The sequence below is a fragment of the Chaetodon auriga genome, chromosome 23 (assembly GCF_051107435.1).
Source record: "Chaetodon auriga isolate fChaAug3 chromosome 23, fChaAug3.hap1, whole genome shotgun sequence".
In the NCBI taxonomy this organism is placed as follows: Eukaryota; Metazoa; Chordata; class Actinopteri; order Chaetodontiformes; family Chaetodontidae; genus Chaetodon; species Chaetodon auriga.
This window is the reverse complement of record NC_135096.1, coordinates 9365597-9391592: the sequence shown is the minus strand read 5'-3', so window position 1 is coordinate 9391592 and position 25996 is coordinate 9365597. Positions and strand designations below refer to the sequence as shown.

The window sequence follows — 25996 nt, the reverse complement described above, 5'->3', positions numbered from 1 at the left end:
CTTTATTTATATGATTTTTTCACCAACGTCTATTCAGCGCCAAAAAGTTAGCAGGGACAATGCTCCCAGCAGGAGGGGACAGAGTGAACCGCACTGTTTAAAATCCAGGAGATTAAAGGGACAGTGACTCTGAGGCAGCTCTTCGGCTGGGAGCACGGCTCCTCTTTTGTTCCTGAGTATGTCTCACCATGTTCCAGCCAGTCACACATGTCGTGCTCTGGCGGGCTCCAGCCAAAATGCCATAACGTGTGCTCATTGCTTCCAGTTTAACGAAGTCAATGTAGAAAGAAAGAAAGGAAGGAAGGAAAAATCAGGTTCAGTTCAAAGATCAAAAGCCACGTCTGATCAGCTCCTCTACAAGCAGTTAGAAGAAAAGAATTTCACACGTGCACACAAACATTAAGGAAAAAGTTATCAGACCAAAACATACTCTGAATAAAGTGAAAGTCAACTTTAGACTTTGGCATCTTTTTTTTTCTTCTGAGCATTTAAAACTCAAACATGAGACAAACATTGTCTTTTTTTGTGTCAAAGCCAAGAGTTAAAAATTAAAAGTTTATTTACACGATTCCCGTATGAGACTTGGCCTAATTTCCCAAAATCTCGGTTGCTAACTTTTTTCTGCTAAATCAAATGCGGCCAGTGAACGTGGAATTACACTTGAGCTGAATGCTACAGGGGGAGAAGTCAATCCGTGCAAAAGTTCAACTTTGGTCAATTGTGATCCGCAAATTTGCATCGTTGACCAATAAGGAGCCATCCTGACCGTGCCGACCTTTGAGCTGCCGTAGCTCATTAGCTGTGCTTCACCCTTAACTTTTAATTCTCCTCCGCTGTTGGAGTATACACTTCTCCCAAAAAAACATGGTCCACAGACTGTTAGGAACAGTGCTCGATGGTACAAGTACCTCTTTAAAATAAAACTTGTGACCTTATGCCTGTTAGCAACTGAGTTAACAAGCTTTGCTACCTGACAGCTAACATGTTAGGAGAACTTTTCCCCCCCTATAATAAAGGTCAGTCATGAGAGTAAAATGCCATGGGGGGGGGGGGGGGGGGTTAAATGGTAACATGTTCCCAGCTGGTTAGCATGTGAGCATTTACCTCTCCAGTGACAGCAGTTCTTCAACCACATATTTCCCAAAGAAGCAATTTTGCTCTGCTGCTTTCTGAGAAGAGCCGGCCTTTACAGACATGTGGCTGATGTGTTCACAACTCCCTTTGGGATTTTTTTTTTGTCTATTTTTGCTGATATATAAATGAACAGTTTATCTGATGTAGTCCCACGAGAGCACAGAAAAGTGATGTGATAATGATGCTTCACTGATTTGCTGATTTCTTTCTTTGTCTCAGAGTTGTCAGATTTTGTACAGTGGACGAATTTAAACATCTATTTGAAGTCTGACTATTAGTTTGATCTACTGTCTTTGTGAAGCTGGCCCCTGGAGCTGCTTGATACTTGTCTAAATTATGGGTTTTCTCCGTGGTCATCTCACTGCATGACAGTCTCAGCATCACTGTGCTGATTTGTATGTGGCGCACTCTGCGTTTTCGAGCGCTGGCCTCTCAACTGTGAATATTAGTTTCCTAGCTGAGTGACCCACACTCGGAATTCAGTTAAAGCACATACATCCAGTTCTAAATTTGTCCTGAACACACCATCCACAGCCGTCCAGTCACCCAGCGTAAGTGGGCCAAAGAAGTTTAGCGAATGTTCTTGTTGGCAAGCCGGCCTAAATGTCAAGGTTTGAATTTTTTATGAATGAAGAAGCGTTTGTTCATTTAAAACTCCAGAAACTCTTGTGATGATAATCTGACTGAATGTATTTCTTTCACCTTCTGGTAGCAGTCAGTTTTTGTTTTTTGTTTTTTTGTGATTTTCCATTGAGACTCCGGCTGCCAATGCTTTTGGGAAACCAGGCCTGCAGCGGAAGGCTTTGAATCTTCAAGTAAAGATGTACAAAGAGACACACAAGCACCCACTGCAATAGGAGAAAAAAATGGCAAAGGTTTTTTTTTAAAAAAGAGACATAAAACTAAATTATTAATGCACTTGCAGCATTAATCTAAAGAGATGATTCTTCCACACAGTGTGGAATTAAGTATATTTTTAATCAATTTTTCAGATTCAGATGTTATATTGCAGGGTTTTTTCCATAGCATAAGCTCAGTGCATTTCAAGCGGTCCAGATTTGGGCAACATTGCTCAATTGCTTCGTTTAAAACCCCTCCTCAAGTCGTAGCGATGAAGTGTGCTCCCATACTTTAAGCAGTGATTGACATATACATGGTCGGTTTTCAAGACAAAGAGGAGTCCATGGTTTCCTTTTGAGGAGAGCGTCATGCAAACTGCAGCAGGATAGATGAGAAAGAAGCAAAGCACCCGCTCTCTCGTCGACAAAGTCTTAGAAGCGGTTTCTTTGCGAACAAGCAGTTTTTAGGCCATGAAAAACAGGAAAGGGATTCTGCTGCAGCCTCGCATCCATTCAAAGTGCTTGAATTAGATAGTTGAGTATAGTTTGTTTTGTTCTTCAAGCGCAGATATTGTTTTTTCTTTTTTTTGTCAAGGGCAGACACTTTAAACCACCCCTCTCCTTTTAGTCCACCCACTCTCAAATCAGGCTCACACTTCCTCCCTTACACAAACTCTCTGTCTGAGGAAAAAAAGGGAAAAAAAGAGAAAGATTACGTTGAGGTGACCACTCCTTTCACCACCGGTTCTCTGTTCAGATACGTGGCCCAGTAGACAAGGTTGAAGGTTCCAAAGAGGACGGGGAACACTATTCGCGACATCTTGTCGATCTTGCTGACGCTGTTGTAGGTCTTCTTGGGGTCCACCATCTTGGTCTCAGAGGCCCGGAGCTGCACCGACGTCGTGTTGGAGATGGTGGAGATTGACACGTCCTTGGTGAGGTTGGGGGTGTAGTTGACGCCCGCTGAGCAAACGTTGTTGGGCTTTTTCGATAGCACCATGGGGTCTCGTTTCTACAGCGGGACAGATGACATTGAGCAGTGAGTTAGTTTTAAGCCCTCTACAGATGTCATTTGCTCTGCTATTACCAGTGTTTTCGGCCTGAGATAATCAATGTGTTTCATTCTGTCTGGAATGATTAGTGATTTTACAGCTGAGAAATATTTCTGGCAAAACATTCGGGTAAAGGTGCTGTGCTCACTGTGGCAGTTTGACTTTTATTTATGATGATTGCAATATGCAGGTACATGTTTTAAAGCAGCCACTAACAGATGCATGACAGTTTTCCTGGGCACCTTTGGTAATATTAAAGCAAGCAACTTGTCTACTAATCAATGCTGTGAAGGGATTTCAGGCCATTTCACACATCTAAAGCATCTTAGATGTTCACAACTTAACTTACCTCTCATTTGGGAATACCTCTGTAATGTTACACGGATACTAAAGTGATTTCTTGAAGAAAAACTTTGACGGTTTGGGAAATATACTTTTTTACTCTCTTGCCAACCCTTAGATGAGAAGATTGACACCACCTGCATATATGAATGCTAAACTATGTAGCTAGAGCCAGGAGACAGGTAGCTTGGTTTAGCACAAAGACTGGACAGAGGGGGAAACAGCTAAATCTACATACCTCTGTAGACACCGCCTTGGTTACATGTGGAGTATTTTAAGGTGTTTTGCACCTAAATGTGTAGTTTAGTGTCCAGTAGCTGTACCTTAGGGTGCTGTGCCTCCAGCGCCTTCTTGCCATCCCAGGCCCAGCTCCTCTTGGTGAAGTAGTTCACCGTGGCGAACTCAATGAGGGCAGAAAAGACGAAAGCGTAGCAGACAGCGATGAACCAATCCATGGCTGTAGCGTAGGCCACTTTAGGGAGCGAGTTCCTGGCGCTGATGCTGAGCGTGGTCATGGTCAGCACAGTGGTCACCCCTGGGTGCAAACAAAGGCCGCGACAAGTTTAAATTGAGTTTTTACAAGCTGGCTGGAAACGAGTAGCAGTCTCCTCTCGCTCAACAGAGGTGGGCACTTTAATAATTCTTAACTGCCAGCGACTGCAAGGCTGCTGCTCAGTGGGCAACTGTTATTATTCTCCCTTGTGTGAACGTGCATGACAGGAATATTACTCAGGTAAATAAAATGTGAAGTAAAAACGTAAGTGAGTAAACAAGCGGCTTCACTCACCAAAGACAGTCCGCGCTGGAACTGATTCTCTGTTTAGCCAAAACGACACCTGGGACAGGATTACAGTCATGAAACAGGGCATATACGTCTGGATGACAAAATATCCAATCTTCCTCTTCAGGTAGAAGTGGGCCATCATCACTGTGTACTGTCCTGGGGGGAAATAAATAAATAAAAAGAATAGAAAGTTAGATGGGGACAATAAACAAGGCGAGTGTTTAGATGTCTCTAAATGATTCTTTAAGCTGAACCACAGCAGGGTAAATAGTGTAATCTATTAATGTGTGATCTGACCTCCTTACAGCACCGCAGATGTTTGGTTACACTTAACACAACATAATCTTACTGGCTAACAGTATTTAAGATTGTCAAGATTGCACTCAAATATTGAGTAAAACAGGCACAAACTATCCCTTTAAAAGTCTTCAAAACTCTTGTCATGCTTCCCCCCAACTAATGTGTCTGTCCTCCTTCCTGTAATGAAATAATAAGAGGTGGTGGAAACTGCAGAATGGAAAGCGGCGGAGGTGGAACAGTTAAAAAAAGTGAAGCCGGGATGAAGAGATTACATATTCAGCTGAACGCAACGGCGAAATTAACCCGACTTCAAATCCATTATTAAACTGAAAAATGAGAGCAAGAAGCGTTAATTATTGCAAGGACATGACAATAGGTTATTATGCTGTTAATGTCCAGGATTGGACAATGGGGCAACAGTCCGACGTAAATCCAAAGACAGAGGAAGTGAGGCAAGAGAGATAGAGAGAGAGAGAGAGAGAGAGAGAGAGAGAGAGAGAGAGAGGGGACACAATATTCAGTTAAAGAACTGAAGATTGCATTTGAGGCTTTAAAAAAATCCTCTCGCCGGCAGCAGTTTGTGACTGCAGGCGCTGGTAAACTATGAAAAACCTGATGACTATATTCCACACACTGGGGCACTAGCAGATCTCTCTCTCTCTCTCTCTCTCTCTCTCTCTCTCTCTCTCACACACACACACACACACTCACACACACACACACAGAGTAATACACGAGGCTTTCTCCGTGCAAAATCGGATTTTTGAACCTCCCTAATCCCTGGTTACAATCTGCATCCTGCCATCAGTGAGAGAAAGAGAGGGAGTGTGTGTGTGTTTGTGTGTGTGTGTGTGTGGGGGGGGGTGAGGCTTCCTGTCCTGGGATCCTCACAGAGCTCTAAGCCACGCCCACTCCACCCTGCCAATCCAGGCGCCGACACGCACACATACACACTCTGAAACACACATGAAGCATGATTTCCCACTGCTGTCAGCCGCCACACACACACACACACACACCTCAGGACACACTCTAAGCCACGGAGAGGGACACTGCTGCTAATCACTGGTGGGATGGAGGGGGGGTGACCGTGTGGACATTTTCTATCTTTTATGCCGTTTTTTCTTTTGTTCTTTGACAGCTGTTTGTGGAATAATGATCAAACATCCTTGATGGGACTGGCTGGGGTGCAACGGGAAGAAGAAGCAATTGAGAAAATGCACTGAGGGCATCCCAGCATCAACTGACAGCAGCCTGAAAGTGAGGTAAATCTGTTTATTTTGCAGGCGCTCTGTGCACACAACACTTATCAACATCAGCACCACGGCCATGCCTCGATCAGGAGATCCACAACACCGTTAGTTCTGACTGCGACCCCATCGCCTGGGCCCTCTGACGCCCTCATGACTCCAGGCCATCTGGCTCACAACTACCCCATCAACTTCAGGTGCTGCTGACCTGGGACACCCCAGGGTCACCTTTGCCCTTAATGCATGGATCCTGACAGGACTGGGGGCAGAGGAATGAGGAGGAACATGTTCCTCTGGTGGATCTTATTGCTTTTCTTCCAAGGATTTGTATTTCACAATGTCCAAGGGGAACTTCCTTTTATGGCGGGGAACAACGCTGCCATGCTGGTCAACTGGTGAGTAGGAAAATAACGATTTTTGCTTCTAATTGTGTTGCCTGAAGGGAAACCAGAGAGGTGCAAATTGGAAATGTTCCAAAGCATATTCTTTACAAGCCCGACAAATCCCTACAAACTGTAGATGGAACTGTTGCTATGGTACGTTTTATCTAATTTTGGAGTTGGGGAGTTATTTCAGGGTATTGCTGTCTCAGACAGGAGAAGGCATGTCCTTAAAGAAGTCCTTAAAGAGAAAAACTTGCAGACTAATCTCCTCCTCCATGTCCTCAAAGAGGAGTGTTTTCTAAGATTAGATGTGCTAATTAAAGCCTCACAACATGCCATCCGTCCAGCATTTCCAGATATAGACCGCAATGCATAAGTTCTCAAGATCTATCCTCATTATCGACCAACATCTAAAGATAATTTAAACAGCTAACATCTTGTTCTTCTGGGATTTTAAGACTTTGAATCTTTGGAAAACCCATGTTTAAGAGTGAACATGAAGTATGAAAAACAATTTAAAAAGTTGCCCGTTGGCAAATTATGTTGATGTGATGTTCTGAAAACCTCAGAGCTAGAGGCTAAATCCATTAGCCTGCAGGAAATCATTAGCTGACCACCATCTAGATTTCCCACATATATGCACATACTCAGACTTTTTGACTGATTAGAAAAACAGAAGTCAGTTTTGTTCTCATCTGGGCCACGCAGCCAGAGCCTGGAGACCAAATGTTGCTGCTTAGAATAACAACACAAGGAAGGCCGGACAATCATTAATTGACTGCTCTTTTAAATTTCTGTTTTACAAGTGCTTCATTACTTTGCCGAGACCCAATAAAACAGCAGGCGACTGTCAGACTTCTTTTAATCAAGCTGGTGACAGCTCACCTCAACCTCCCTCTTTATCAGAGTAAAGAATAATCTGCAGGCCTTCACAGCAAATGCACCTGTTTAGGGAGACATTTATTGCCCATAATATACAAATGTGATCATTTTTGATGATGTGCTGTCATGTTGGACCAAGGCAGTCCAGCCACGCTTGGCTTGTAATAGTGAGATCTCGCTTGTTATTGTACCTGAGCTCTCGACAGGCTCTTCAGACTTGTATATAATAAAATATTAAATATAGTCATGTTGCAGGATCATGCACTACAAAAGACTGTGGGAGGTGGTTCTCATATGCATGATGTCCCATGCAGCAGCAGCAGCAGCTGTAAACTGCATGCAAGGTGGTAATATTCCATTTAAAGGGATATCTAAGTGTCATATTTGCGCTGTAAAAGTTATTGGCAACAGAGTCAAACACATACACAAAGTAAATTAACTTTCTGGACAGAATTTGACCCCTGAGCTCAAACTCATCAGCAATCTCCACCACTGATTTGGACGGTTTCCAGACAGAAGCTTTGAGCTGCATGAATGATGATTTCCTGCTTTTAGTCCTTCGCCTAAGTGGAATTCACAGATAATGTTGAGCATGTTCTTGTAATAGTCAAAACACCAGATGGTGGATTGCTGATTTAGCGCAAACGAGGTTATGTCAAGTAAACTGTCTGACGTATAAATACATATGAAATGACTAGTTATTAAATGTTGAAACTAGTGAAAGTAAATTATAGATTAATGTGACGTCTTTGACAACAGTTTGACCCTTATTAGCTTCTTGCATTGAAACAGATCTTTGTGTCTGGCCTGCCATTGCTATCATCAGCACTATCTATACAATGCTGTGAGGTTTGTTGCTAGTTTGCTCTACTTCATGGAAGTTCAGACCTGTTCAGTTGACAAATATGTTTAATAAAGTACAGTAGACTGTGTAGAAGTCTCTCGGCACTGGGCAAAAAAATGCCAAAGGCAAGTAAAGGAAGACACTGAGCCCTGCAGCGTTTTTGATCCCTACCAACGAGCAAACGTGGATAGCCAGCATGCGTGATTTAAAACATACAGAACGGTTGCTTTTGCAAGTGCTGCATGAAGAAGAGGCTGTCAGGCCTTGCAGATACACAGTGTGTTTTGGTGAGTAACACCAAATGTAAACATAATTTTGTTTATTTACCAAAAAAAAACAAAAAAAACAAAAGTACCACAGGGTATCTTTAATTTCCAGTTTATTCAGGATGAATTTCCCACAAGACTCATCTTTAAGTGTTGCTGGATTCTGGTATTGATCATTTCAGTCACCAGTAGTTAAAAAATAACAGTGTCAGCATCAAAGAAGAGATTTGCCCGCCAGACATTCAGCCTTTTAGCCAGCCATTTATCAACTGGTAATCTAACTAACTGGTCAACATGCCCACTGACCAACCATCCAGCCAGTTAACCAACAATTTGGACATTCAGCCAGGCAGCAGTTCAGTCCTTCAAACAATGAACTCTTTAACCCTTCACTTAAACCACTGAGTCAGCCAGGCAATGGCAAGGTTTCAGTTGTGGCCTGCAAAAAAAAAAAAAAAAAAAAAAAAAACCAGGGGAAATCCACACTTTTAATAATGATTCTACTAGAAACTGGAGGGAAGTGTATTACAGTTTCATTTTACATAAGAGTATTAAGCAGATGCCTTTCAACGCCCCCACCCCCACGTGTCAGAGCGAGGCTGTCCAATCCCAACATACAGACACACACAGATTTCTTCTTCCATCTGTGTGAGGACCGTACTTGAATTTTAAATCAAGCTATTTCCATTATGCTAAACTTCAAAATTAAACATCTCCAATCATAACCCGAAAAACAACTTTATTTAAGCCCTGACCGTAACCCATAGCTCTGATGTAACTGTCCTCACTTTGTTTCCTACCATTGCTGTGAGGACATTTGGTAAGATAAATGTACCAGAGCACATCGCCACAGACACACAGATACACTCAGGGACAGCCAACCAACCAATCCCTCACTGATCTGTGATGTCATCTTCTTATGCAAAAGCTGATGGGTGGTTGGATGGGGGGATTAACCCTAGGTCTCAGGTCTCTCTCTAGCTCTGTATGTGTGTGGGTGTGTGTGTGCGTGCACGCGCATGGGCTCATGCGGGGATAAGTGTTGTTTGACAGGGCTGTCCGGGCCTGTAGACAGCTGGTTGTGTGAGGGATAGGCTACTCTCCTCCACTAGCCTCCACTCATTGACTCTGATCTCCTGATAATGTTTCCCACATTTACTCTCTGCCTCGCACGCCCATCTCCCCAGCGTTTATCTTTTCTAATCTAGAATTAGTTACATCACGTTATTTGGTATTTCACTTACCATGCATCAAATACGGTACGAGTTTACTCTTGAAAAAGACGCACAAGAAAAGTGATTAAGCGATTGAATGGATTTGAAAAAAATTGTTGTGCTATGGAGGTGGTCGGAGATCCTTTGGGTGGGGTCCGCATCTTTCTCTTTGAGGTTTCTTCATTTAACTTGAAAGCGATAGGCTGTGGAAAGTTTTTGACTTGGCTCTTGTTGTGCGTCGACTAAGTCAGCCTTGTTCAAATGACAGGAATTAATGAACAGGAAACCGTTGTGATGCCATGTTTGCCTTGTAAACCCTTTTTAAACCTGTCTGAAAATGTTGAAAGGAAGATGACTGGAGGATGATGCACTAAGAGTGACGTGATGAGTGAGTCAGTGAGGAACACAAACGGTGAAAATCAGCATCTAAAACTTTTTAAAATACGATGTGATCGCAGTCCTTTGGAATTATTTCATATTTCATGTTGTGTTCTCTAAACGGTTGAAGGAGCATTATTCTACATGTGTGTTGATGTCAACAAACCTCTCAAAATGAGTCACAAATATTCCATCTTATCTCATCAATTGTTCCATCTTTTGAAGTCTGAGTCATTTCCTCTTGCCCTCTTGGGCACTCAAACAGGAGGAAAGAGTGTAGACTGTATCCATTGTGGATTAATATGGAGTATTTACAGCAGCAGGATGTTGTTGTATGTAGTGACTCAAAATAAACTACAACACTCACGTTCATGGCAAATAACACAGCACTAAGAAATTACTTGTTCCTATATATTAGTATAAGTAGCGTAATCACATATGTCCCACTCTTTCTTAAGCACATGAATACCACTCATGCTGAAACGTGCATATTCCTCCATGTATGTAAATATGAATAAAACACACCAGAGACTGGCAGTTAAATATACCACTTTGCTCTAAAACTCATCAAAACATTTTTTTTTTTAATGTTCCAGCATGTGATGCGACAGTGACTTCCTGCTTACACGGTTGATTGCTTTTGAATGGACGGCAGCATTTAGTGAATTACTGGTTTTAAAGTAGCTCGTAGCAGCTAAGAACTGAGAAAGGACAATACACACAAACCTAATGCAGTGTCTTGTACAGCTGTCTGTTTGGGCTTTTCATTTCACAGACACACATTACTCCACCTACTCTTTAGTTTTCGTGCATCGCTTGTGCTTTTTCATTCGTCATAGATTTCCACCCTTTTGGATTAAGTTGTACTACTCCTGCTACTTTTATACCTGCCACACCTTATTTTACTAATCCTCATTAACTGACAGTAGTACTTACTACTACACACTACGACCATTATGACAGAAGCCTTTGTTTATGTGTATATTCAAGTCCGTTCCTTTACCTCTGCTTGTGTGTATGTCCTCCGTGCCGGCGGTTTGCCCGATAAGATGGTACTGGTTGAGTCTGGAGCCGTCCTCTGCCACCACCACAGACTTCGCAGCTCCCTGAGTCCAAGTGTAGACCACCTCTGACACCGGATAGGCATCTGAGAGACAGAGAGATGACTTGAAATGAGCTTGTGAATTGAATTGAAAGTACAGGAACATCCAGAGTGCAAGTTGTCGCTTCTTTTCTGAGCACAGCAGATTTGTAACACGTTACAGTTACTTTCAGCCCCGTCGTCGCTCATGTTGTGTTTGTGTGTTTATTTGAGCGCGTGAGTCTGTCTAGCACTTTTTCATTAGACGGCAGGCTTGGGGCCAAAAACGGACTTTTGCTTGCATGCCTGTATATGTGTGTGGGTGGATATTTGAGTGTATTTTTGTTCAAACCACACTTCTGGGTCAGAGGTGAGCTCCCCTGTCAGCAGAAACCAGACCGAGTCAGATTAACCGTAATGTGTTGCATCACACTTGTGATGAAAAAGAGAGTCTCAACTCTGGAGCCTCTCTCACTAGTTCATTTCTTCATGTTAAGTCCTGCACAAACACTGGATATCGATCCATCATCTGCCCCCTAGTGAGGGCTGTATTCTGAAAAGACTCATATCTGTCATTCATCTCTCTGAAGATTTAGATCTGGAATGACGTGTTTATTGTCTTTATCTGCCGTAATTCAACTGGAGAGTCAATCCAAGTTTAATATTTAGTAGAAAAGTTGATAACACTTAACATTTAGGATAGATTAATTAACATTGGTCAGTGCAGTAATCAGCCTTAACTAACAGTCAATTAACAGTTATCTAATATGTCAAGTAACTGTTTACTAATGGTGCTGACTGTGATTACGGTCACCTGTTTTGGCATATTTTTGAGAATATGCATACATAAGATTTGGAAAAATATTGATGAAGATCTGTTTTAAAAAAACAGACAGGCTGAATGGGAAACTGGGAACAGAAATCATCTGCTGAGAAGAAAAATAATGAGAGTGGAGAGCTGCATCAGCCCACTTACAGTAGATGCTCAATTTCATTTCATGTTCATTCTTTATTTTGATGTTCTCTAAAGGAGGCAATTTAATACGGGGGAGAGATCAGATTTTCCGCCATGACAAGCACCACTTTCACTTTTAAAAGAGCACATGCACAGGGAATTTCAGTCAAATGTCCTCTTATCACCTCCGAACTTATGGAGGTGAGAAGCAGACAATTATGTACATTAAATATCCATGAACAGAACGCAGGACAAGACATAACAGCACTGAAACAGTCAAATATTTACAACTTATTTTGCTGACTGTCAGAAACACTACTTAAACCCTTGGCTTGGACCTGTGCAGGAGGGTTGCCATTGTTTATTTCTGTCCAGCAGATAACTTCTTAACTTGAGTGTTTCCATTCTGGGTGCTCACTTGGAAGCTGGATAGTTCTGTACAAGGTATGTAGAGTTTAAATTTGGACACTGTCAGGCCATAGGCCAGGACCTTAATTGTAGGGTAGTTAGATTGGAATAAGGGATTATTGGTGAATTTCATTACGCAGACGAAGAGCTAAAGACTTTGGCAGGCAGGACAGTGCACCTGTGCCAACTCTCGAACAGTTCACACTTAATGCTTTGCTGCTCCCGTCTTATGTGTGATTCAAGGGGAGCTACAACTCAGCCGAACTCGTCACTTACTCTACAGTCGCTCTACACACTCTGAGTGAAGCTGTTTGAAATATTAAATGCAGAGGATTTCTCAAGCCAAGATGCCTTTTTTCTAAACAACACAAGTTAAAGTCAAATTAATATTGAATGTGTCGATGTCCATTATTTGAATGTACTGCTGGACAGTCAAATGTGAAGGAGATCTTTCAAAAGTAATACAGAAAATTGACGAGGCTTAAGCTTCTTTTTTCCATCTGTCACCTCTGTGGTTAAGGTTTGGCTAAGTTTAGGCAACTAAAGCTACTTTCTTTTGGCTATGTCTGTTAAATATAGATAGAATAATTAGAAAACCAGTGTGGACATGTCTCCTACATGGATCATGAACTGGTCAGGATGTTCACCTGTACCTGTGACATGTAGTTTTAGCCTCAGTCTTTTAACAGGATAGCATGATAAGGTTAGCAGTAGACAGTGTTTTCAAACTTATGCAGCCAACTTTAGCTTAATTAGCTGACTAGCTGATCAAATATGTTGATGAAAGATTCATTGATGCTCTGGTGATTGGCACCGCAGGAGGAGTCAGACTATGAAGGCGCTCAAGTTTTATTTCTAAAAGTTACTCACACATTCATATCTTATGAGAGGCTGCAAGGAGGACAGCAGTCATAAAATGATTCACTACTACAGATGTTCAGCGGGATCATTGTGGGTTGAAGGCAAGACAGGCTGAGAGATGACTCACCAGAACATATTTTATTGTTTTCGCACAGCTCAGTGGTCACGTTTTGCGCACCTCACATCATCACCACCTGTGTATTTATGTGCTGATTCAGGGAGCAGGCTGTGTCTGTTACTTGGACCAGCTTGACTGTCTATTGTAACTGTGACCCGCAAAGCCAAAATGCAAACTACAGAGACACAGTCAACTAACCACAGTTTGTCGTAGCTAATTGAAAAATATCAATTTTGATCAACTTTGCAGCCCAAGAAGCAAAAGAGTCACCTTCAAATGACATGTGGAAATATATTTAAGTGTTAGTTAGTTTACTGCATTCACTTCAACATAAATATTAATAGTAGATGGACAGACAGTCACATTTGGTATCATCAACAGTAACAGTATAAATACAATTAATTTATCTATCGACTGTAAAATAATATAAATTATAAAGTATAACAAGTGTAACATCTGCATTTTTAGGTATTGGTTGTATAGCAGCGCTTTCTGGGTAAAGTACTCAGTCTAAAAAGGCATAAAATGAAGGCATTAGAACCTTTTTCAGTGTTATGCAGTTTGCATGCCAGCCTGAAAACCCTTTAACTCTTAAAACCTTTTTTCTCAGCTTCACTGCGTCAGTGGTCACTGCTCTCTGCCTTTGTAGGCCAGTAATGAAATCTAAAATCATGACATTCTGAAAAGAGGAGAGGGGATGGAGAGATTTGGTGACTTTTTTTTTTTTTTTTTTTTACACTGGGGATTAATTTTGCCCATTTTCATTACACCGGATGTTGTCTCCTTTCATCCCCCACTGATGACAATAGTAAACAGTGGATACAGTCAAAATACTGTTTAGTGTTGTCACAGATTACTGGACTAAAACAATGTTTGTGTCAGGCACTTCAGCCATTTTGTTTATTTGAAGAAAAGGGATTTTAGTCTGTTTTGCTTCCTTTTGCTCTGCAGCTTTAACTGTCTAATCATGTTGTAATGATAGCAGAGCCCATTAGCTGCAGTGTAATGTGGAGGTTTAGCCACGTTATGCCACCTGAGGACAAAGACTATTTCAGGAGGTTGTCAGGTCAGATTGAAGGGCCACATTTAGTCCCAGTGCGACAGCAGAGAATGAAAGAAAAGATAAGAATATACATGAAGCCAACTTGTGAATATGCAGTGCGGCCATCAACACGTTATTCCTATTACACACTTACACCTCTCACCTGCAGGGTATTGCACCGGGGCGATTATATTGGTGTCTGCCATAGGAGGTCCCATCAGCTCCTTACACTATAATTGGATTGCAGTCAAAAGTGCTTCTCTTACATACTGAATGCGGCTGGACCGCGTCTCACAGAAAGCTGGGGATAAGAGCCTCATCCTTTTAGCCCAAGAGGCTCCCGAGATGTGGCATTTGGCCAGATCTGCCTTTAAATACCCTCAGGGCCACTCAGGTTTCTATACATGTCCTCACTGGTAGGACACACAGACTGTTAAGAAGGCATTGGGGAAAGCCCTTCCGATCATTGGCCTAATTAAGTGTTGGGGAGCACGCAGTAATCTTCTCTTCTCTTCTCTTCTCTTATTGACCTCTTCTCTCTCCTCTTCCTCATATGGTGCTTATCCCAGTGGGCTGATGATTGAAAACTAAACAAAACAGCACCATAGCGCAGTCCTCCTTACTTCCTTCCTACATATTGAATTCATAAGAAATAAAATGCACCATTGCTCACTTCATTGCACTGAGTGGCTTTACTGCTGCAGCCTTACTTGGTCTGATATGACCAGTCGATTAACTTTAGGAAAATATAGCTCTATGATGCTGCGTCATTACTGGCACTACTAAGCATTTTAGCTAAATGACAAACAGTAGTTTAGCGTTTGGCATTATACTGTAAATGTTCACGTGTAGCCGCAGTGGCTGCTGTTCAAAGTTGCATAGTCTTGCTTTTAAAAGTGAACTTGCCAATAATGAATTTAAAGTGAGGAGAGCAAACACAGAAAGCAGATAATGACGTTTCTGCAGCAGCATTCGATCAATTATCCAACATTGTCTAAAAGGATTCCTTATTGTTCTCTAAATCTGGATTAATCTTTTGCATGACTTATTGTGGATATCACATAATAGCTGGGGTTAGTATACAGCGAAGGGACAAGATGAATATAAAAGTAGATTTTACTCACAGCTGCCAAACTTGAGAGGGCAGGCGTGTGCATCCATGGGGAAGTCCTCCAGCTGCATGGGGCATTCTGCTGATATGGTCAGTCTAAGGCAAAGCACATACAATATATCCATTAAACACGTAACAAGGTCTGACTTTAGCGGTCACCATTTTATAATTGCTACGTTGTGAGATGGGGAAATGCTTCGTGTCATACTTTGTTTCACACGCACCATTTAACCTTTAAACATTTCAGTGGATTTCTTATACAGAGTGCTGTACAATTACAGGAAGAGCTACAACTACCGTCACTTAAATTACAGGGCAGCAAAAACAGGTCACAGCATTACTACCTTTACAATGATAACCACTAAACAGCCTTAGAAACTCATGAAGGAGAGAGATATGGAGCATATATGTGGGAGCTTTCTCTCAAAGCAGTAGAATGAGAGTACACTTCCATGCATGACGCATGCAAGTGCAAGATTTCCCTCTCTCAGCAACACTGGTATTACAGAGGCAACACTGCCACCTAGTGGTCACAGACTGTCACTCGTCTGAACACAACAGATTGGGAAGCTATTTTCTAATGATCCTCGGCACAAACTCTCTTGCAAGTCCTTTTTCATTTTGCCCTGCCAATCACCTGTCCATCCAGATCACTGGAATACGAATGTGAAGACGCAGCCTGAGCTCTGAGCGTCATTTGAATTGCTAAGGACACAGACTGAATGGCGATCTCCTGCTCCACTTAGTTTCGTTCAATCAGACTATTTAAATCATTCGCACAGAAAATAGCTTTTCAAATCAAATTTTCTGCCTGTCATTCACAATCATTAAAGGCTATCATTTTAGCTGCTGTGATGGTACCTTCCCAGTGTCCTGAAAGAACCACGAGATTAACGAAATCAAGCATAGAACTTGAGCACACACTCATAATTCTTCATTATTATTATTATCATTGTTATTATAGCTATTTGACCTAGCTTGAATCAAGTCCCTCTGGGTATTATTGTTCATTGCATGATAAATAGTAAAACAATCTGATGACGTGGACTCACTGAGCTTAATGAAGGAGAATTAAATGGGCAAAAATGTACCTTTATTTAGCTGTCTCTTAGCACTGGCGTTTGTTTTCTCCTTTAGCCATTCAGGCATGTGAGCAACCTCAACATTACACAGACAGAATGAGGTGAATTATTTTTCATTTTCCTTTACTGAACTGTATTATTATCTTAATAACAACCGTGTCACCAAGATGTGGCCAAATCCTCTTGGGTCATGTTTTTTTTTTTTTTTTTATGCTTCAGAACGTCCCACGTGTACAGTATGCATCTACTCCAGGAGGTTTCCCAATTATATCATTAAAGTGAACAGAGCATAACAATGTGGGATAAGGGGCCACCTCTGGTCCCTACAGAGTCGACTGTTTTGGGCCTCAGCTTGCTTTCCACATCAGTGCAGGATTATCCAATTACATTATTGTGCCTAAAACAGCTGAAGGATTGTGCATGGAGGAGAGGAAAGAGTGTCTTTGGGATAAATAAATGAGAACATGGCTGTTGGCTATTATGCCATGGTCTAATTATTCATGTGGCCTTGTCCCACTCACAGGGATGCCTGTAAAGTCGTTGTTTTTAAATTGGGGTGTCTTGTGATTTGTCTCTTAAAAGTCAGAGTCTATGTGTTCCAGTGTAGTTAGACTTTAAATATTGGTGGTAAAACAGCAGATTAGAATAAGTTTCATGATTCAGCTCAGCCTGTTTGGACAGAGCAGAAGGCAGGGGGTCAAACCTCAGAAACACAGCAGCACACAGACCTTCACACCTGTGGGAAATCTAAAGTTTTTATGTCTGACCTTGCAGAAAAGTTAAGAACTTGGGATGGCAGGACAAAACGGAAAAGGCTGACTTTTGATTTCAGGAGCTTTATGCTGTGTTAACCACTGAGCCACCACCACGCTGCACCATCTGTCTTTTCACACTAACAAGCACATTTTTCACCTCCAACTTGTATCACAAACAGTCAGTCTCATGAGGGCTGGGTTTATATAAAAAAACAAAATCTGAACAGTTAGACGTGTTAATGGATGGCAGCTCAACTGTATGTAATGATAATGGCATGTAATGCACTCACTCCGTAGTAATATAGCAGTTTCAACCAGCTGATAAAGCGTACGTGTTGCAACCTCGTATCCGGCTATAATGGGCCATCAAGCCCGTGTGCATTAAGCTCGCTGAGGATTGTGAGAAGGGGTATTTTATGAATTATCCATACAGACAAATGCATAGACCCTATGAAAGCAACCGCTTTCCTCGAGGTAATGCTTTCCAAATGGTGCGGCGCCACAATCACATTTAGTTCGAGGAGCTTTCGTTGACCCCCAGCATGATGAGTGTGTGTCAGAGAGGATGTAATGTTTGTAACGTGCACTTACATGACAGATATCTCTGCTTGCTAGTGTGTATAGTACATGTTTTCAGAGTAGTATCTGTGTTGAGTGTGTATGTGCACTGTCTTGAGTGAATGAGGGATCTGCACATGTGGAGCTCGGCACATACTCCATATACCGGATGCTTTATGCATTTCCAAAAATATGTACATGCTTACAGCACCTGCAAGTGCTTCTCAAATGACAACTGGTTCTTGAACATCAGAAAAATAATTTATATTACTGCAGTTACAGATATTAGGAAATTGGGATTGTTTTGCTCTCAAAATTTGACTTAGCTCATCATGTAAGGTATACAGTAGTTAAGCCATCTTGTTATAGGGTTTGGGTAAGGGTAACCCTAATGTTTTGGTAGGGGTCCTGCAGACTTTTAACATCATACTTTAGTCTGCATTGTCCTAATTTTAGGACTATAAGCATGATTTTAAACAGATGACATGTTACAGAAAATGACCTCTGTTTGCAGCTGTAAAATCTGGTTAAATATATGAATGCATGTGCTCTAGTTTATAATTAAGTATAACAAATAAGTCTCTTTGGCTTATTGCCATCTGTGTTTTATGACAGTTTGCTCTGACATGGAGATATACATCTCTTAGGGTGTAACTGATCCAAATATCGGGTTTTATTAACGTTAGAAGAAAAGAAGACAAATACTTGAAGGAAACAAAAGTTTGATTTTATAGGTATCGTTATATTTTTACAAAAACAGCAGTAGAGGCTGTGGGACCCCAAACAATTAAGAAATAAAGCCAATGTCATTAAACACGAGGGTTAATAGGATCGTTGGGACAAAAGGCTGAATGCAGAATACAGACTGTCATCAAGTTTTGGCCTTATGCTAATATTATGCTAATAAAAAGTGCAAATGGACAGAAAGAGAAACAAAACAAAACAAAAAATGCTGCTGAGCTAACTGTGACCTGCAAGTTCCCAGATGGCCTGCGTGTGCATGTGTGTGTATAAGTGTGTGTTCGTGCAGGAAATAAAACCAGTGCTGCTTGTGGTTAAGCTGTGCTGGTAATGACAAGCACAGTGCTGTAACAATTAGACGATTAAAAGCAACCTACTGCTACTTCATTCCAACTGTGGCAGGGAATCTGATGCCATTTTTAGATTATGGAATCAAAAGCTCTCTCTCTCTCTCCATTTTTACATTGAGATATAAATACATGTATGCATAGATATCCATAATATTACACATATGGAAATGAACACAGACATTCATGCAATCCCTTACTTGTTAAGCCTTGAGGTCAAAGTTGAGCGTCACTACAACTGATTAGTGCAGAAAACATGTTTGACTCCCACGGTTTGCGTTCATGTGTGCGTCTGGTGCGTGTGACAAAGACGCGTCTATAAATAAGCTCTTCTTTGGATATGTATATATGTCAGGGCGATTGCATATGGATAATCTGTCCTCCATCCAGCACTATTCTCCCTGTGGGTGGCACTGGTATCAGATAGAGTGCTCTCATCCGTGATACAGTCACTCTTAAGTCCTGCAGCTACAGTAACTCCTGAGGATAAGCACAGCATTATTCTAATTCTCTGGTCCAAAGGTCACAGTGAGTCCTGGTGGTTACATTGACGTTCCACTAAACAAAAACAACAATTTGTCCCTCAGAGGGCTGTTATTCTCTCCTCAAGTGAAGTGGAGAAGATTTTCCAGTTTCCATTGCCGTGTAAATACCGGTGGTTTAGTTTATAGCGATCACCATCTGGTTGTTGGCCCCTTTCCGCCTTTGTTTTTTTTCTTATTTACCACTGCATTACTGCCAAAAACTGGAGTTCACAACGAGGCTGCTTTTCATAATGGATGATATCCTGCTGCAGTTTTTCCTCAAAGCCCTACACTTAAAGAGACACTTCACACTGATATTTATATTATCCTTCATTCACAATATCTCAAATTGAGTTAAAAACAGAAAGCTGAAAGAGTTAGAAAAGCTACAAGGATTTAAAGAAATGCTTGAAAAATTTGCTGTCCACTGCACTTTGCTCTAACTGTAACATGGACTTCAAATGAAATGCCTCTGATTGACCACTAGGTGTCACTGTTCTCCTACAGTCTGAGGGCTACTTCTCTGTCTCTCTGAGTTCAAAGCTGGATTGTGTATTGCTTGGCCTTGCTAGCTGTTTTCTTCATTTCTATGTACTTTTTCCTGTACTAACCTCCACTTAGTGCCATGCTGTGCATAAGTGGGAGGTGCCCTCAATTCATGTGAGGATTTTAAGACCCAAGAAACATTGAACACCTTGAACTGTGCAGACAATTCTACTTCTCTAGTGCCACCGGGGTTTCTAATTAGGGTTGTTATGAAGCAAAGCACTTAGCCGCAGTTCATTATTCAGGGTCTATAAATTGTAAAAAGCCAAAGCGTTCATGCGAATCAGCCACACCAGAGGACAACATCTGTGTTATAACCTACCTCATAGTGTAAAGCAAAGTGCCGTCATCCTTCAGCCTTAGCAGCTTGTTGGGCGTGGTCATGTTATGAGCAATAGACTTCTTGCCGTTAAGGAAGAAGGTGTCGGGGGTCCAGATGTTGCTGGCCAGCAGGTTGTTTAAAGGCAGCATCTCCATGGGCCCTTTGAAGCACAGACGCTCGTCCTTCCAGCTCTGACGGAAGAACACGTCTATGGTGTATTCCTGAGACACAAGCAAAAGACGGATTTCAGAGGGTTCTGCTGGAAAAAGGCAAGAAATGGGAACAGATCAGATTTGCAGCTTTACTCCAAAATAGCAGTGAGAGGTAACAGTTTGGACCCAGAAGCCTTGTGATGCGATGTCAGTGAACTGCACTCTGGTCTCATGTTTACCGATTGTTACATCCCAAAAGATGCCAAAGGCAAAAGATCCTCCTCTAAAGAGATGGTCCCCCGTTTCTCTCTCATGCTCCACAACATCACTTACTTGGGTGCATTTACCCAAAACAAGAATTTAAAGGCAGATATGGTCTCAGTTTGTGTTTCGTGACTTCGTTGCAGTGTCATTTTCTTTTTTAGACTCAGAAAATTGTGGACTTTTAAGCAGAATTCTTCCTTAATGGAGCTCGAAATGTTGTTTTTTCGCATTTCCTCATCACATTGCAAAGAAAGTAAATAAACTGAGACAGGTAAAAGCTTGTTTAACTGGCGTCTTTTTGTCAATCAGAACAAAATTGTCAAACATTGCACTTACTCCTTAACTCCTTTATGCTTCAATAAATCAAGTAAGATTTCACAGATATGGTGATCAAACATTGGGTGTAGAAATCCATCATAAATTAGCTCGTGTGTGCAATCTCGACACGCCTCAAGCCAAAAAAAACCCCAAAACAAATGAACAAGACACAAATACAATACTCCATCCCACAGAATAATGACGCTGTTAGCACACTGACATACAAGCTTTTAAGGACCACAAAACCATTCAAGTCTCTTGCCACATTTCATTAATCAAAGGAGTGCCCCTGTCAATACCTTTTCCAAGTCAATTATAGGAAAGTGGCAAGTTTGATCACTGCTGTGTCAAAGTGTGCCAGGGATACTGCAGGGTGTAATAGAAGATTTAATGAAAGCGATTTAATGCGTTTTGCTATCCAGGTGGAACCGTATAGTTCATAAGAGAATGGATTCATAAGGGGATGAATCATTTGGAACAAGCTGGAATGGGCCAGCCACATCGCATTAAATCTTAAAAGTTTAAGTCGTCCACACTCATATTGTCTCATTTACAAGGAAAAAGAAGCAATCTTCAAAGACACAACTAGGACATGAGTGTACTTCTCACAGGAGCAGCGCTGCCAGTCTCATGAAATGTAAATATATGTTTCCGTCTAAAAATACCTACAGTAGCCTGGATGGGCTTTGGAGACGTGTGCGTGTGCGTGTGTGTTTGTGTTTGTCCAGCACAGTGTATCTATAGTGTTTGCTTTTGATCAACTCACCATCTCTGTGTCAGACACCGGGCCAAAGCTGGTGACAAAAATATTAGTCTTGATCTCTGTGACATTCTCTGTTGAGAGAGAACAGATGAGAAGGTTTGAGGTGAGAAGACGTCAGACAGACAGTGAAAAGCAGTATATAGTGAATTTAAGTGTAATGAAGCACATTTTTAAGTGAATTTGTCATCCGCAATTCAGTGTCTTCTCCTGGTATTTGAGATGTTCTTCCCTGACCACGCTTTCTGGATATATTTTGTATTCTAACTGCTCAGCTGTGTCTTTCCTACCAATTGGCGTCATCATCAATTAATCCACCAATTATTTCCCAGATTAATAGTCACTAAGTCCAAGGTGATGCCTTCAAATATCTTGTTTTGTCTGACCAACAGTCCAAAACCCATAGATAATCAATTTACAATGGTTTAATGATGAAAAAATACAGCAAAAATTTACAGCAGAGAAGCTAAAGTGAAGTGTTTTTCAGTATTTTTGCTAAAAAAAACCAAAAAACATTTAAAATATAAATGATCAAAATAGTTGCAGATTAATTCTCTCTATCAGCTAATCAACTAATTGCTGCAGCTCTACTCAAATTCAAAAGATATTAAGAAAATAGTGAGCTGCTCAGTATCAGTTGTGCTGTTTCAAAACTTCACATCAATTGATTGTACAAACAGGGTAAACTGGTACTTTCTCAGTGCTCATACCAATACGCTCATTTCCACGATTTCTCCCTCATTTCACATCTTCTGAAGATGATGTGCCACATCATTTCTGTCATTTGCACAAGCAAAGCCAACAAAATCTCCCTTATGCATAGAAATTTGGTGCTGGCGAGCTGGGATTGGTCGTGCTGTGGAGAGCAGCTTGTTGAATGCTGAGTGAAGGCCTGAATGTTTTTCTGGTATGTATTTATAGGCTCTCTTATCAAGGGTAGCAACCGTTACCAGGATGTGAGAGCAGGCTTTTGCCGTGACACATGAGCCACTCGGCACGACCAAGCCTCATTTCATCCTACAACATGAACTGTACATATGGGGGGAGTCAAATGAGGACCAGTGTCATGAGGACAAAATAAAAAGCTTGTTGGAAATGGTGGAATAAATGCAGTTAAGTGCCAATCCATTAGTGAACGAGTCAGGGATGGCAAAAATGAAAAGCTTTCCTTTCAGTAGCCCATAGAAAAGAAAATATCCATCTTTGAATGGCAATTTGTCGGCTCTCAAGGTTATCTCCTGTTGCCAGGGTGAAGAGCGTGAATAAAACACCACAGCACACTGAATTCAGGCAGTGTTGAAGATGACTTGATTGATTTATGCTCCCTGCCGCACAAGAAAAGGCCGCATGCATTCATGATCCTCAGTTCAAAAGGAATCGCAGCGTCTGACAACGCTCGTTGTGCATTCACCTTAGTCAATGTGGAAGCAAAATTAACATCTGCCTGTGCAGTTTCTACCCCTGTATCGGCCAGTCTAGTAGCATTTTCCCAGGAATCAGTGCATGAAATCGCAGCGGGGCGCTGGGCCTCCCACAGAGTCCAGGTTAACGGGTCAGGTTAGCATGCTGGGAGGCTCGACTGTGGCATTATGATATTAAAATGTAAGATTAATGTCTCGTTTTCATATTAGGAGGCTCTGAGTGTGCTAAAATTTGAAATGAAAAAATAACTGGTCCCCAGCAAACCTCCAAGCCCCGGCCGGAGCCTGTTGTCATAACCATCAAGGAGCCCGTCCAGGATCCTGGTGAAAACTGTGCTGTTGTCGTTGGCGGCCGCCTCCTTCTGAGCCTCTGAGGAGGACAGGCAGAGACTAGGAGAGGAGAGGAAACAAGAGTAAAGAGACCCTTAGGAGGAACAACATCCTGACGTCACAAACTGCGGGACGTCAAACATGACACGGTTATTGTGATTAATTAGCTCCCCGCATTAAGGACAGGCTTGTTGTGATTAATTATTGAACATAAGGACTGCTTACAACTACCAGTAGAGATAATTAAGGCTTTGACACGTGATCCAAATATAAACAAATGAGCTCCCCTTCAAAATATAGCAAGAAGCATTATGCCTTGAGGGCAAGCACCTTTTCTAGGGCTTGAAAATGAGGAGAATTACCTCTCTTCTTTTCTTTAACAAAGAACACTGTGTCCATGCACAAGAATTACCAGGGAGAGACATGGAGGACAAGGTTACAAGCTGGGTTTTGAGCATGTGATCCAAAAGCCATTGATCTACTCTGATGAGAGTGGACTGTTCCAGTGATTTACTGACAGCATTGCCAAAGATCTTTTTTTTTTTTTTTTTGCCTTTCCTGAGTGCAGGACAGCCACTTAAGCGGTGCTGTAGCAGAGTGCTGCTCGGATATGCGATCAATCAAAGAGAGGAGGGCAGAGCTGGCAGGAATCCTCAGCAAAAATATATATGAATATCCAAGAGTTTCATTTACAAAATTGCAGATGGAGCAGTCACAATTTGTGACAATACTGCTGAATGCACTGAAAATGCAACTTACAATTAAGCAAATGGCAACTTTAAGACATTTTGCTTTAATAATACAAGTAGTAGGCTTCAAGCTCGGCATTTCAGAGCAACCACACTTTTGCGACATGTTGAAAATGTGTCTTGTGGTTTACCTATTTTGGCATCCACACAGGAGCAGGAGGGAAAGGACGAGCCTTGCCATGACTGAATTCCTGCTCACGTTGTTGTTTTTAGCTGTAACATACATCCATATACAGAAAGAGGCAAAGAAAAATGAACACAAATGCATCACAAAATCAAACACCCAAACAGCCATTACAAAAAACAATGCTATTCCACTATATCCTGAGCTAAAAGGTGTAGCAATCTTAATAAGGCAGCCCCTAACTCACACAAAGAAACTCTTTAGCCCGCTGCAGACCATCACAGGAATCACTAAATCAAGCGGCGGGACAATCTCAGCTCAATGAAGCTGCAATCTGCAACTCTTTAACATCCAAAACATCTGCCTCACCAGCACCACAAAAGCTGGGATGTCATAGAGAACAAACATAAAAACAGCTGTTTCCTGCATTCTGATCCCCATTGTCCCCATTCCGCTGCGTTTGAATCCAGCGCAATACAATTCATATGGGCCACCCTCCCACCCCCACCCCCCCTTACCTCTCCTCCACCATCACCCTTTTCCACTCTCTCCATCACCAAAAACATGAAACTGCATCTCTATTTGCCATGCTGTGGGTAGTCATTAAAAGCCTTAGGAGGAAAAAAGGGGGTACCTGAATGCAGATCTATCACCACCATGTTTTTTGGGGGGGGAGGTTGGCTTTTTTTTCCTCAAACAGCGACTGGAGGCTGGGGGTCTCCGTCAAAACTGGACGGTTCAGTCACCTAATCTCCGTGCCTGTCGGTTGTCTCCCCTCCTTCTTCTCCTTAGCTTAGCTCCTTCTCTCTCTCAGTCATCGGCTCCCCATCAAGCGGTGTTGTAGTATCTGTCTGGTCTTCTCCTATAGGCTACACCGCCTTCCTCCTTCAGCGCCTGCTGCACCGCGTCTCCTGCATCGCCTCCAGAGGTGTTGCAGCAGCAGCAGCAGCAGCAGCATCACACGGGCTGCCTCCTCGGTCTTGTCCGCCAGCCTCGAAGGAGACCGGGTTCACTCCACATTTTTTTCCGTCTCTTTTGCTGTACCGCCTACTGCCGGTGCGAGAGAATGAAGTGCTGCAACAGAGGCTAATAATTTTGTAATAGGTGCTCCCCATTGGTGGGTTGGGAGGAGGAGGCGCACCGCCGGTGCAGCTGGGGGGGAAAGTCAGATGTTAACAAAATCAGGTGCGGGTTTTTTAAAGCATGTCATTGAACTCAACAGCAAAAATGACGTTTTGTCTGTACGCGAGGCGATTAAAGGAGCACATACCTGTCAAATGAACTCTAGCAGGCCCATTTTTCATTGACACCTCTCGTCCTGGTCAAATGTGCTCATTTTTAAACTGGGTGTTGTTTAACACGACGTAAAGAAATAATGTTTTCACACAGTTGTACTTTTAAGGTCGATTTAGTCAACTGCGTTTTTCGGGTAGCAGAAGCTGGACATTATCACCATTTGTCCATGAGTTTCAACTGACTTTTTCAACGGTAATAATAAGGAAATATCCCTCATTCCTAGCTGACTATATGAAGTGTTTATCCATGAGTTTAGATATCCATTTCAACAATTTACCCATTGCCTCCAGCCATGTCATTTTATCCATGAATTTGATTTGCTTTTTCAAACACTTACACATTAGGCTACTTGTCGCTATTCAGCAAATGATTTCTTACTTTAAGCTAACTGTATGTGGGACTGTTTCATCCTTTTATTACTACTTGTGGCTATTTTAAATATTGATCCATTACTTTCAACTAT

The 25996-nt window shown here is 41.9% G+C and overlaps 2 protein-coding genes across 3 annotated transcripts in view; one reads left to right on the top strand and one right to left on the bottom strand.

Annotated features, from left to right (window-relative positions):
* Positions 1-1247: 1247 nt before the first annotated feature.
* Positions 1248-25391, bottom strand: LOC143315977 (gamma-aminobutyric acid receptor subunit alpha-5-like). Its single transcript, XM_076723621.1, has 10 exons — positions 24872-25391; positions 24245-24326; positions 23300-23424; positions 21620-21687; positions 20120-20340; positions 15258-15340; positions 10672-10815; positions 4155-4307; positions 3691-3902; positions 1248-2985 (listed from the first exon to the last, which is right to left on the bottom strand). Exons 1-10 carry the CDS (start codon positions 24894-24896, stop codon positions 2686-2688), a joined length of 1413 nt encoding a protein of 470 aa, XP_076579736.1. The 5' UTR covers positions 24897-25391; the 3' UTR covers positions 1248-2685.
* The window catches only part of LOC143315976 (gamma-aminobutyric acid receptor subunit beta-3-like), a 57916-nt gene continuing 37754 nt past the window's right edge, over positions 5835-25996 (top strand). For both annotated transcript variants that reach the window (XM_076723617.1, XM_076723616.1), the window contains exon 1: positions 5835-6096. In XM_076723617.1, coding sequence (XP_076579732.1) covers positions 5945-6096 — 152 coding nt within the window. In that variant the 5' untranslated portion in view covers positions 5835-5944. The remainder of the gene's footprint in view (positions 6097-25996) is intronic.